The 14,293-nt window shown below is 36.5% G+C and overlaps 1 protein-coding gene across 5 annotated transcripts in view; it reads right to left on the reverse strand.

The window, feature by feature from the left end:
* The window catches only part of CycH (cyclin H), a 47,395-nt gene that overhangs the window by 13,030 nt on the left and 20,072 nt on the right, over window positions 1-14,293 (reverse strand). For all 5 annotated transcript variants that reach the window (XM_083136367.1, XM_083136358.1, XM_083136344.1 and 2 more), the window contains 3 exons: window positions 11,884-11,988; window positions 7,556-7,682; window positions 5,343-5,454 (listed from right to left, as the gene is read on the reverse strand). In XM_083136367.1, the coding sequence (XP_082992493.1) occupies window positions 5,343-5,454; window positions 7,556-7,682; window positions 11,884-11,988 (344 nt within the window). The remainder of the gene's footprint in view (window positions 1-5,342; window positions 5,455-7,555; window positions 7,683-11,883; window positions 11,989-14,293) is intronic.

The raw sequence follows: 14,293 nt of genomic DNA on the forward strand, positions 1-14,293 counted from the left end.
TGGTGTTTGATAGAGAGTGGTCGCTCTACGATCTTGATAAAATTCAAGTATAACTCCGGGTTTTCAAAGCAAACTTTCCAAAAATTCAAGGGTACAAGTAGATGTTTTCTCTATTTCAGCCTTAAGTATTACTGTTTCTCACCACTCACACATAAACAACAAATATATTAACAATATAAATGGTCTGTGCAATTCCAATTTATCCAAAAATTGTAATTCAATTCAATTAAACTGTATATATATATATATATATATATATATATATATATATATATATATATATATATATAAGTTGTGGAGTTTACATTTGACATTTCACATACTCAGACTCTAAATACTTCTACAAACACAAATCACAAATATTAATCTACAAAAAATTGTTAATTGTATAAGAATTTAAACTCAAATTTACCTAATCAATTCAAGATATCTTGCAATAATCTTCCATCTGTCAGATAGATTGTTTTGCAAAGGGCACTAACAGAGCAAACAGATTGAGAGAATTCTGTTTTATTTTCCACCCAGCTTTCTTTTCTTTTTCTTCCTCGATAAAAATAGAAGCTAAACTGTGAAAAACTTGCTTCAAAGCATTAATAAACATGTATAAATTCAATGGGATTTGGATTAATAAAAGTTGCAATTTTTCACGTTTACGGAGAAAAATTCACGTAGAATTCATGCATAATTCCCGGTGAGTAGCCACCCTGTGATAGTATGCTTCACAGTGTCTTCTTAATGTTGAATGATGTCCCAAGTTGGAATTTTCAAGCAATTCTACTTATCTTTTCTGATAGACCAGGCATGTTTGGTAATTGCCTTTTGAGTCAGTGTTTTTTATATCGTTGCCTGTCTGTTGATGACACTTTTGGTTATGGTTGGTTGATGCCCATTGTATGTATGATGTGTTTCTGTTCTTGTCTGCGTATTGCTGGATTTGAGCAGATTCTTCTGGCCCTTGAGCTTAGACAGTGGATTATGGCATTCTTTGTACTCTTGGGGTGGTTTGATTTGTAGTGTATGTATCTCCCTGCGTGTGTTGGCTTTCGATACAGCTGTTATTTTTCTTTCTGGATCTATCTACTAGGACATCTAGGAATAGCTGGTGTTTGTTTTGTTCCTTTTCCATTGTAAACCTAATTGATGGAAGGCTGCTCAACTCTAACTCTCCCCTTCATGCATAAGTATGATGCACAGGAGTCAGGGTCTGTGCAAGTTGTTTTGAGTGTGGTCCCACTATACCATTTGGAAGGTGTGCAACATAGAGCATTTTACATAATTCTAGTGATTGTTTCTATTTCTAAACTGCAGTAAACGTGTCATACGGTTCAAGCTTGTTTCTCCTTTAATTTGCTAACAAAGTATTAACCATGCATGTGGAACTCATACTTTCTTATTTATATTTCTATTTTTTTAGGTTCTACTAACTAGATTTGAAATATTCGGCAACTTCAAATGTCATTCTTATTATTTTCTCTGTGAAACGTTTGTGCCAGTGTCTGCAGTGTGATTTGTGTGTCCCTAAATCGGCGAATCAGCGATAAGGTTGATCATGTTGTAAAAAAAAGAACATCTATGAGACCTACTGGTTTCTGGCTGGTATGAGTGTCAACTCATACCCAACAATCACAGGGTTCCCAAAATCTATTGAATTTTGGGAAATGTTAGCTATAATTAAACATGGATTTAGAAATAATTTTGTTCATGGACATGTGAAAAATTGTCTAAAATACTTAATTTTCCACAACAGCGAGACAATATTCTTAAAATTAATGTACCCTCAACTCATACTCACAATATAAAATGCAAAATCATTCAGAAAGAAAGGTTACTGTTACTCTAGGAACACTAGGCTTGTTAACTTTCAATGCACAATATAACATTCTTCCAACGTATTGTCCAAATTAATTGGGCAACAATTTGTAGAATTTTTTTCTGAAAAGCCTGAGGCAAAATGAGAATTAATTTTCAATGAAAAGTAAATCTTCAATTTTGATTTAAAACTCCCAAGGTAAAAATATGTAAATACACAAGAATGCACATACAATATACGAGGGCTGTTCAATAAAGAATGATCATAAATTTCTTATGCTCATGATGTATTGTATACAAATTTAATTTTATGTTGCATTGTTATCTTAATGTGTAATGAATATGTGGTAAGAGTTTCAATTATATAGTGTCAGTAGTACGTCAGTGGCAGCCGTTCAAGTTCAGACACGTTCAGTATTTGCGCTAGTGTCGCTTCCAATATGGCCACTCTAAGTAGGATAGATCTTTGTTTACATTCAGCAGTAGTACAAAAGAGCAGCATGTTGTCATGACTGGTATGGTAGAAAACGTTTAAATTACGCATTATTTTTAAATATTGCGAATGCGATGTGAATTCCAGGTACTCTAACAAACATGAAGCTGTACTGAGAACGAAGCATTTAATTATGATAGGCAAAAATAACACGGAAAATGCAGACGAAACTATGTATACACACTGGTTGTCCAAAGCAGTGCTGTATCATCTGCACGTCATGTAACTGGGGTTCTCGGAAATTATTTGAAAATAAAGGAATTGAAATTGACCTGTACTTGAAAAGCTGGGACAGGAGAAAATTGCGAACATATCGTTGCAGTTCTTTCTCGAAAGAGAAAGGCTGGTTTAATAATAATATTCGCGATTTCATGACCAGGCTATACTCACTGAAAAAGGACATCGTACTGAATGAAACAGTAACATTAGCATGTCCACTTTTTTTCTGGTTACATTTGACATTAATTCATTCTCAAACTATTTTCATCTTCCCTCTTAATCGACTTGCACCTGTTCCAAATTTCACACATACGTAACACCGGTAATACATGGACGCATTGGTTAAGACGCTTCATGATTTTTCGAAAAAAAAAAGCTTTATTTATAAAGTACAATTTAAAACTTTACTTTCATGGAAATATATATTTATCTCTCGATAAATAAAGTAAGCAGACTCGTGCATTCTTCGTAATTTCCTTGCCGAATTACAGTGTTATATCCCCCATACCAATCTTCTGTCAATTACGTTTTCCCTGATTTATTAACAAATTTCATTTTGTTGATTCCACGGGGTGGAAACACATGAAAACTTTTAATTGAAACACATGAAAACTTTTAATTTGTTCTGACCCATAAAACTATTTAAAGCAAAAAAAAAAACCTGAACAGTAGACCTTACTTTCTCCCATATTCACCATGCTTTAAACGACTTCAACACAACGTATCCTACTTAGAGTACTTCCTGAAAATCCCGGCAGATGGCATATCGGTTAATTTTAATCGTGAATCGCCTACGCCTCATACCCGAACAACAGGATGTTTGCGTGCAGGTTTGTGCACAGTTGAAGGCGATGTTACAGGAAGATGAGGTGTTTCCTTCCAAGGAAAAGCCCCTTCTGACTTTTTTTTTATTCCCTAATGTGAAGAAACACCTTCGTGGAAAGCGTTTTCCATCATCATCAGCAGCAGTGGTGAAGGCAACGGAGGCGATTTTGCAGGACCTATTAAAACATGGTTTCCAGCATGTCTTTTGAAAAATGGAAAAAAAAAAAGGTGGGACAAGTGCATTGCATCGCATGGGGACTACTTTGAAAAGGACCATCAAAATTTGGACGATGAGTGAGGGCATGTTGTTATCACAAAATTATGATCATTCTTTATTGAACAGCCCTCGTATATATCTAAAAGCCTGTAAATTTATTCTGGATGGCTGGGATATATGTATATCCTCTCCTCCACCCACAACCTGGACTTCACTGTCGCCATCCATACCAACCATCACAACATTCCTTTCAACGACTACTTCCAGGTAGCTACTATCAATCTCTTACCCCAATCTGCCAACACCTTGCGCAAAAGATAGGAGAGGGTCTACATATCAGCCATGTGTGCAAGGCCAACCAATAACTTCCCCAACCAAACCCATTTCCATCATAACTCACACCCCCCCACCCTCCCTTACCACTCCCATCCAACCCACCCCGGCCCCACCAGTCACAGTTTTCGATGAGCCTGGTGACAGAACAGTATTTTTCCGTATGGCTATATCTTTGATCCAGACCTGGCAACTCTGCAGGTCTCTAACTTCAGTTTCTGCCTTTCCTTCTACTACTGATGATGTGCAAAAATTTGAGTTTTTCTACTGTCTGGTGAGTGTTTCATTTTTTTACTTTATGTATACCTAATATCCCAGCACCACATGGCAGCAATTAACATGCCACTTATTGTATACTACACATGACATTTCAGTTCTTTCTTGTTCATTAGTATGCATATGAAGGTATGATATACTTGAATTCCAAAGCAATATATCCATCCATTGTACTATTGTTAACAAGCAGAGTTTGAAAAAAGTCCTTTGTTTCCCTCTGAAGTATTATGGGATGGATCTTATACAATGGGATATAACTCTTTAACCACCAAATTTTGCTGATATATTTTACTTTTATATTTATAATGAAAACAAAAGAACACTTTAACAACATGTGGCAATTAGGGGTCAAGGGGCAGAAGCCCAAGTTTGAAAGTCTCCCAAAAATCACAACTTTGGAAAATGTTGCGTAATTTCCTTTTCTCAAATTGGGGGATGGGCATTAGATATCCTCAAAGGGTGGTTGGTCTTTTTTCGTGCTTCCCTTCAAATTTGGTCCATCTAGTGTCCATAGGGCTAACGCTAGAAGCACCATTTTTTCCATCAGCTGGCAACACCACCACTTTTATACATTGTTATATTTTCTCCAAGAAACTTTGCATGGTTGTATGAATGTACTACTGCTACATACTACAGTTTTTCATTCACTTTGGTGTATTGTGGTGGCCACAAGGGCATGCGAATTACCATTTTTTTAAATTCAATTTTCTTCTTACTTTAACTTTCATTACTGGGAGGTACAATGTACAAATTTCACCTCTGCTAAAAAGGCCTGTCATTCCAAAGAAAAGAACAAAACCGATTTCATCTCTACAACAATTAGTTCTTGAACTACTATTTTTTTGTACTTTGTGCCAAGTTTGAAAAGCACGCACATGAGGTTACGTCCACTAATGGTTAACATACCAGAACACACAAAAACAGCTCAACAACGAAGAACTACAGAAGAAAAACACAGTTTACAAACATATCAAGTTCTCTCTCTCTCACACACACACACAAAAGATCTGGGTCACTGAATAAACAAGACATGTAAAAATCAACAAAATTTATTATAAATAAATATTTCATGCTTGTCTCGCCTCATGATACAAAAAATGATAAAAAAAGCAGTAGAAAAGTTATAAACATGCTGTTATAAATACAGAAAAAACTTAACAGCAAACTTACATTTGACTATCTGGATTGTTTTCTTGATTTCTGCATTTTTCCAGTTTCTTCTCCAATTGCTTGATAATGTCACGTGGTGGCTGCTCCACTGATTTCACCATAGACCTGATTTCTGGAGGTGAAAATAAAAGATTTATAGTATCAAGAACATTAACTGTATTTAAGCAGTGGATTCTATGTGAAACTGGCCATAAACTACTAACAGGACTATCTTGATCATGCTGCACAATTTGGAATTAAAATTAGAACCACACCAATCAGTAAACAGAGAGCGTAACTCAACATTGCAAGAATTCATTTTTCAATTAATATTATCATTTTGTTACTATGTTGTCATCATGACAATTATTTCAAGAACTGGATCATTTTAAAAGTGACAAAACAGACTGGAAACTTCATCCTTGTCTTCGAAGTGTGAAAATTTTTATTTCGTTGTACAGTAAAACCTCGTTAATCTGGCCCCAATAAGTCGGACTTCGCTTAATCCGGACAGGCAAAAGGGAAAAAAAAGCATAATGCAAGGTTTTGAATGTGGCTAGAAGTCAACAATTGCATTCATCATATTGCTCCGTAACGGCTAAGAATACGTACATCCAATGTCCACCAGAGAACTTCCCAAAGAAAAGGCAGTCAACCACTGATGAAATTCTGTTTCCTGCAGACTTTCGGGAAGAAGCCGCATTGACACAGGAATGCCCTTTAAATACACCATAATAAACATGTTTTGTTGCTATAAACTGAGTTTTAATGCACTTTCTACTGTTCTTTTACGTTATTTCAGATAGACTTTCGTTAAACTGGTCAACTTATCCACCCCATTAGTCCAGATTAACGAGGTTTTACTGTATTTTCATTTAGCTACTTTTAATGTTGATGATTAGATCAAAAAGAATCACAATGTAACATCCATGGAATAGCTGTGACCTGAACTCAAGTTTCAGCCAAGGCCGAGAGTGCATTTCATTCATGCAACTAAGATTACAAAAAAGCCAGTTTTTATGTAATAATAATAAACAGAAATTTTGGCTTCTTGTGGTTAATCAATTTCACTTGCAGTTTCAATTGTGAGTTTGTACTCCATCCTAGGAAGTACTGTTTGTGTTTGTTCAGTTTATCAGCTATTCTACTGTTGCAGAGAAGAAGATCTACTAGAAGAGATAGCCCTGTAACATGCCCTTCACCCCTATGACATCAAAGTAGTGCACAAACCCAATGCCAAAATAGCTGATAAACTAAACAAACACAAACGGTACTTCCTCTCCCCCTTCATAACCCAGGTGTATATAATGCAGAGTGAGAGTGCAAGGCACATTACATTGGCAAGTCCATCTGATCTGCCAATGAAAGAATCCAACAACACCTAGCAAATGCAAAAAAAAAAAAAAAAAAGCCCAACCCACTACTGACCTTGCGAAACACATCAAATACAATAGCCATAAAATGCAAAAGGTACAAGTCAAAGTCAAGCACACCACCCACACACTCGTCGACACCAGAATCAAGGAAACAGATGATATAATGCACTTTCCACATGAGCTAAACATCGATAACGGACAGGCACACCACACTTGGATTCCCTTACTACAACAGTTAAGACCGGGAAATAGCAGACGAACAGTTGGCAACAGTGCACCTAGTGGCAGACACAGAACTACGAACAATAGAAGCAAGCAACAGAACAACAAGTTCTAACGAGGATGGTGGCAGTGGCCACCGAAATTAATAGAACAAACAAAAAAAAACAGTTTCATGGATAAAGTGAGTACTAGTTTCTCTGTATTCATCTACTACCACGTCTCTCATTTCCCAATTATGAATAAATATTCAGTTGGTTAGAAGTTTCTTCATACTGCTACTGATATGTGAATAAATATCTTTCTTTTTTTTGCCTCACCATTGCATACTAATATGACACACAAGCACACTATCAACAACAAGTGACATGACAGGAAATGAATTTCTCCTGAACTATATGTCCATGGAAAGTAATCCAATTTTCAATGTCATTTCCTAACGTAACAACCACCACTTATAATTCTTTTGATTGTACCATTGGGTCAGTCACAATGAGGCAGTGGAAGTGTCTGTGGCTTTCACTGAAAGTAACATCCCAATATTTTCCTGAAGTGCCCAAGGAAAACCACCCCACCATCCTTGTGCATCCAAATATGTTTCCAAAACCCTTTCATAAAATAGTACAAATCGTTTCTTACTTTTAACGGCTTCTATCAAACCAGGTAACTTCTCCATGCCTGCACTTCCAATCAATGTTTCTGTCACATATGCATCAAGATTTTCCTGTATTTTGCTAGCTGCATGAATAACAGCAGCCAGGGCAATCTGCAATAAAAATATATTTATCTGGTTACTAGATACACATGGTTGTACATAACAATAAAATGTAGGGATGGGCCAATATGAATTTTTGGCTGATACTGATATAAGATTCCAAATGGTCCTTGAAGAACCTGAATGGTCATTCTTGGTAAATGTGTGTTTTGAGGTGACTGCAGTGCAAAACAAGGTGCACATTAATTTTTTTTTAAAAGTAGGGCATGCATATTATTCATAAAAATTTCAACAAAATGGCAGAATTTTGCACTAATTATAAGATATTTATAGATAGGGCTGAGCCAATACTGAAAATTTTCTGGCATATTGGTCTTTCATGGGGTTCGCAAAATTGCAGCATGACATTTTCGTGGAATCTAATTATCCTGGAAATTATGCAAAATTTAAACTTTCTTTTTAATTTGCACAAATTTTGGACAAAAAACTGTATTCTTAATTACATAACATATACTTTAATATTCTGATGTAATTCTTGAATATTCTAAAGCAAATTTCTTGGAAACTTTATGCATATAACTGGAGAAGAATGATTACACACAATATTTAGAACAAATGTTAATTATTGCAATTTTCAAAAATCAGTATCGGTAGGAATCTTAAGAGTATCAACATTGGTATCGGTTCAGCCCTATTTGTACATACATCAGATCGGTAAAATAATCGGTAATTTTACTGATAAACCGATAAACCAAAATGCCTATATTGGCTGATACCGATAAGAGTACTGATTAATCTGTCCCATCCCTAATAAAATGATATTTCAGTGTTATTTGATTTTGAAACTTTACACTTATTAAACACACATAGAGTTCATTTCATAGGAGATTTATTTTTCATGCATACTTTTTCCCATGAAATCAATGTTTTGGAAATTTTACATGGTTTACAGGATAGTCCACACTCAGGAAAGTTTTGTCAGCAAAAAAAACTACAAATTTCATGCTTAAGAGTTAATTTCACATTTATTCTGTGAAAATATCATCACCATCCTTCGTCGTTTCCTGCCTCTGGCTGGGTCGGCATAGAAGTCAAGCCTCTCCATTTTCTTCTGGTCTTCCACCCCTCCTCTCTTTCCACAGTGTTCCCTCTTCACTATCTGCTCTTTCTAACAACATCTTGGTCTCCCCCTTGGCTTTACTCCCACTCCTTGTGCATTGCAAGCTCTTACTGGAAGTCTTTCTGCACCCATCCTCTTCATGTGTTCAAACTATCTCATCTGTGCCTGATCTATTCTGTCCTGAAGCTTCACAACACCCATTGTCTGTCGGATCTCCTCATTTATATTCTATCCCTTCTAGTCTTCCGCAATATACTCCTTAAAAATTTCATCTCCACTACCTGCATCTATCTTTTGTCTCTCTCTGTCATTGACCAAGTCTCTGCTCCATACATAATTATTAGCACATAGTGTGTGTTGTATATTACCTTCTTGCATTCCATAGGTACATTCCTGTTCCATATTAATCTTCGAATGCATTGATAGAGTCCACCACTACACATCTGCGTGGGCGAGCATGACTCACTGCAAGAAGGAATGTCCACTTATCCGACCTGCCACATGTCGGGACCCAAGCCCTCGATGCACTGCACATGGTGGACGGGCACGGGCTGATGTCATCCCTGCTTGATTCTTTGCTGGGCAGGATCCACGTGCTTCCAACTGTGGTCGCGGACTAACGACTCGTGCCCATGCTGGAGTGGGTATTCGCAGTTCATCGGATGAACTGCGAATACCATGGTTATTCTTGGCACAGCGGTAATGCAATCATTTGATGATAACTGAGGAGACGGTTCAGAATTCCCAATGAAACCTACATAAGTAGATTCAGCGTTAAAAACTATGTGTTTGACATGTTTATTTCAAACTCTGCTCCAGTACAAAATAAATTATAAGCGTAAGTAGCAGGATACACGAAGGACCGAGAAGTCACAATTTTCAAGGTTGGCGAAATGGCGTAGTGGTTGAGGCAGGTGCTTGCAGTAGTGAGGGTTTTATGTTCGATCCCCACTTGAGGCAACTTTATTTTCGAAACCTTTTTTAATGTCTCGTTGCATTTCTATAATTAATTAGAACATATTAGTAAATTGAATAAAAGAAAATGTAACTCATTTACCATTCTTATGAATTTGATTATATATCTTTAAAACTATCCTCTTAGCAATGGCTTTAAAAAATGTCTGGTTGTAAGACCAACATATCGAGAACATTTATTATATGGATGTTTAATTACGAATTTGTTGACATGCGTGGCAGAGTGGCTAGCACAGCATGCTACAATGCTGAGGATACCAGGTTCAAATCCCATCCCGGGCATAGGTGTTCCTTGTGAGTGTCGCTTTATCAGTTACCATATCATCACTCAACCTCATCGTCGCGATTTGCCAAAAGTGGCTAAATGAAAGATCAAAATAAATTGCATATTTATGAAAGAAGAAAGAATACTTCTTTTTTTTTTATATAAATTGTGACGCCTTTAAGTATTTATTATAAAATGTAAAAGGGGAATATTTTGTTTCATAGGTTTGAAAGTTGTCAGTAATTCGATCAATATGAAGTAGCCTGGATGTCGGGGTGTCTTGCTGTTTACAATCACAAGATATAAGAGACTCTGAATTGGTCTTTAATAAAACAAGAAGTTAGAGTTGAAATTTCACCTGGTTTAGGACCACGCTATAACCGCAATAGAGACTTGTCCTGTTAAATTTGAATCCTACCGTACAACTTGAATCTTAAATGAGAAAGGGAGTCGAGCGATACTACAATCCAACTTTTAGGAAATTCATTTTCTGATATGGATAAGAGCTTTCAAATGAGCACCCCAAACTATTTAGTAGAGGCTAAGAATGCCTCCTATGCATTCTGATGTATACAATTATATCTGACCTAGATTTGTTGTTAACTACTAAAACATCGTTACCAGTACTACACTATGTTCCCTGTTGTTTGAAATTAATAAACCTATCAAACGGGAAGTCACTTGACACTCAATCACATGTAACGTTTTTGAGATTTCTCCTGAGCAGCCTTTTCATGCAGTGACATTCATAATTCGAACACTGTATTGTCAGTTTTAACCAATATTTGCCTGTAACAGATTCGCAATGTGTATAACAAGTGTTCCTGTATTCCCTGTCCGCCTCTGCTTCTGATGCCCGTGCTCGCAGTGCAGTAGACAGCGACGGTCATCAGCTGCCTGCCTGTTGTTGAACCACGCTGGGTACTGATGGACACCTTAAACTTTCCCTTCAGATGGGCGAGTTGGGTTGGTTCACGACAACAGCTGTGCAGGGTGAATATTTCTTCCCGTTACAGAAGTGGGCCGCGGGCGGGCAATGGATCACATTTGCAGACCTCTATCCACCACCCACTTGTACTCTTCTGTTTACCTCCTCATCTATTCTTCCACTTCTCTCAATTATGCTTCCTAGATATTTGAAGCTCTCCACTACCCTTAACTTTTCCGTGTCCATCTTTATTTTTGGTACATTTCTGGTTCTTGTTTCTTGTTGTTATTAGCACCTCACTTTTTTCTGCACTGAATTTCATTCCTGCTCTTCAAATTTCCTCATTCCAACTATCAAGCTGTCTCTGTACTTCTTCTTCCTTGTTTCCCCATAATACTAAGTCATCAGCGAACAACAGGGCCTTCATCTTTTCCTCTCCTATCTTCTTCCCCACCTCTTCATTACAAATATGGTATAAAATGTTTTCCATGTCTTTTTAAATGAGCAAAACAAAGGTCATTACCCGTTACATACCAGTGTTTGAAGTTGACACCCCCAAATTGCAAAAAGTACTGTAATTTTTAATTCGGTACTAACTGATTCTACCAGGACACCATTTCTTGTGACTATGCAACCTGCTCTTTAAAAACATGATGGGAAACTTAAATATTATCTTGGATTTTTTTTAAAATTTTGCACAATAGAATATTTTATGTTCTTAATTAACTTGAAATTTCATATTTTCCTTTACATTTCTTTGGCTAATCGGTTTTTCCTTTGCTACCTTAATAGTGACTATGACTAAATAATTACTAAGAAAGCTGCAAGCAACCAATGGGAATCATGAGTGTTAAACTCATTTCATAACAAATAATGATGATAATATATTATGACCCATGTACTGCTTGTAGAAATATGTCTGAAATAAGCTTAGGATTCAAAAGAAAATAGCACTATTACCAACCTGTGAGGGAGCATATAGAAGACAAGCATCTGTGAAACATGACTTGTCAATAAAATCATCAATTCCTGGCCTTAAACGCTCTGGATCCTTCAAATCACACCGGGTCTGGAAAACAAGCACACATGTATGAGGTGCAAAAGGATGCTTATTTGCGATTGAATATATATATTAGGGTTAGGACTTTTTGTAGAAGAATTGATTTCCTGTGTCATAAATTGATGACCTTTTGTTCAAAGTTAATGAAAGTTTTGTAAAAAAGTCACCCCCAACACGAAATTTCTAAAATCGTATATAAGTAGTATATGCATTTTGCAAGTAGTAGCACTATAACTTTCTGGAGCCCTCTAAAACTTTATTGAACCTTCTGGTACTTTATGGAACTTTCTAGAATGTTCTGGATGTCATAGACCTTTCTGGAGTCTTCTAGAACTTAGTAGAAGTATCTTGAACTTTACTTGTTTTAGAGTATATAAGCTTCCTGATTGATCAGCGGTAATTGTTTTTTCAGAAAGATCTCTGTTCTGATTAATAAGGCCTTCTTGCTGACAGACAAGTCAGAGTCGTCTTAATGTAGTATTGGAAGATGCTGGCAGGCAGTGCTGGTGCGTACGTTGGAGCTAGCCTACCAATAGCAGGGCATCTGAGAATAAATAGGAGACACCCCGCAGCAAGAAGGAAGAAAACAACATAAGGCAGCCCAGTAGCGGATGTGACTGACTTCAAATGGGAGGGAAAGAGCACTGTTATGCAGACTATATTCGGCAAACATTGTTCGCGTGCCATGTTGAGGCACAAAGGAACTTAGAAAACTGAAGTTGTAGTGTCATTTTGTGATGTCGCAATGTGGCATGTTGTGTATAATTGTGTGCTTGTACATTATTTTGTTGAAGTACGAACTGTTCCTCAATAATTCCAATCGCCAAGTATCATTTGTAATCATAATGTCTTATAAGAAAAGTGCTTCTACCACTGAAAAAAACAAGAAGATCTGGACGAAGAATCACATAGGAAAAGAAGAATTGTTCCACTAGAAGAGCAATCACTGGAAAACTACAGCAGGATACAACTCAAAATCCAAATTGTTGGTCGCTATCTGTTCCTTGGAGCATCCACGAAAGGAAGGAAAGAATGTGTAAAGGAAATTGCGAAAGAAGTAACAAGTTTATGGCAAAATAAATTAAATTTCCCAATCTCATAAATTCAATTACTTATGTGAAATTTCAAAATTTCACGTAAGTAATTCTAAACCACATTTACTGCATCCATCATGAATTATCAATTCGGAGAAGCAAAACTGAATAAGGTGCTGAACACCTACGATGAATGTATAAAACGAGGCAAATGTAATCAACTGACTGAAGTTTTTGACATCACAAAAGAAAATTGTGAATGGCTGTGCAGTGAGGACAGAAGGTTATATCATCTTCAAATCGAAAACAAAGGACATGTTGGTTATATAACTGGGAAGGCTGCAAGTTCCAAAACTATCCATCCATCCAAAAGAAGAAAAATGCTCTTGCTGCCTACTTCAACAACTACTACTACTATTACATCAACTTCCGAAATATCAGAGACTGAGAGTGAATATGAAGAGTGTGAAAATTCAGATGAACAGTCTACAAGGACAAGGAAGAAGTATAACAGATTCAAATCTGCAACCAAATTAGTAACATCTTCAAAGTTATCGAGCAGCAACCATTTGCCGACAGTTATCTCAAGATGGGAACGACATTGAGACACCTTCGCAATCTGATATTTACAGGTCCACCATTATTGCATTTTGATGATAAATGTATTGATGACCAAGAATATCAAGTGCTAGTGTTGAAGAATGAACGAAGAGAAGTTAAGTTAGTAGCACTAGATCTACCAGATGGAAAAGCAGATACTGTTGTCAAAGGAATAACTGCTGTTCTCAATTAATACAATTTATGGAAGAATATAAATATGATTGTTGTGGACACTACGAATGTGAACACTGGAAGAAAGAATGGGATTGTAATTGAGTTACAAAGACTGTTTGCTCAAAAGAAACTGGAAGAACCACAATTCATTGGTATGAGTGCTTCGCGTAATAATGAATGACGAAGTTGGAGGAAACAACACATTGCCCAATATTGAATATCTATTTATCCTGGAACTTGTAAAGAACTATGAGCAGCTAAAGATTAAACTAGAGAATGGTAAAGAAGAGATTACTGAAACAGCAGGATGGTGTGATAAAAAAAATTATATTTCATTTAACTCGGGATTTCCGCTTTTTTGAAGAAACTGGAGGATTCCCTGAAGTGAAGTTTCAGAAAATACCTAAATTAAGTAATGCAAGATGGAATTCCCGAGCAATACTAGCTCTTTTGGCATTTATTCTTCTACAAGAGAGAAGAGAATCACTATGCAAAACTTGTAGATT

The sequence above is a fragment of the Lepisma saccharinum genome, chromosome 1 (genome assembly GCF_977018435.1).
Source record: "Lepisma saccharinum chromosome 1, izLepSacc3.1, whole genome shotgun sequence".
Lineage (NCBI taxonomy): Eukaryota > Metazoa > Arthropoda > Insecta > Zygentoma > Lepismatidae > Lepisma > Lepisma saccharinum.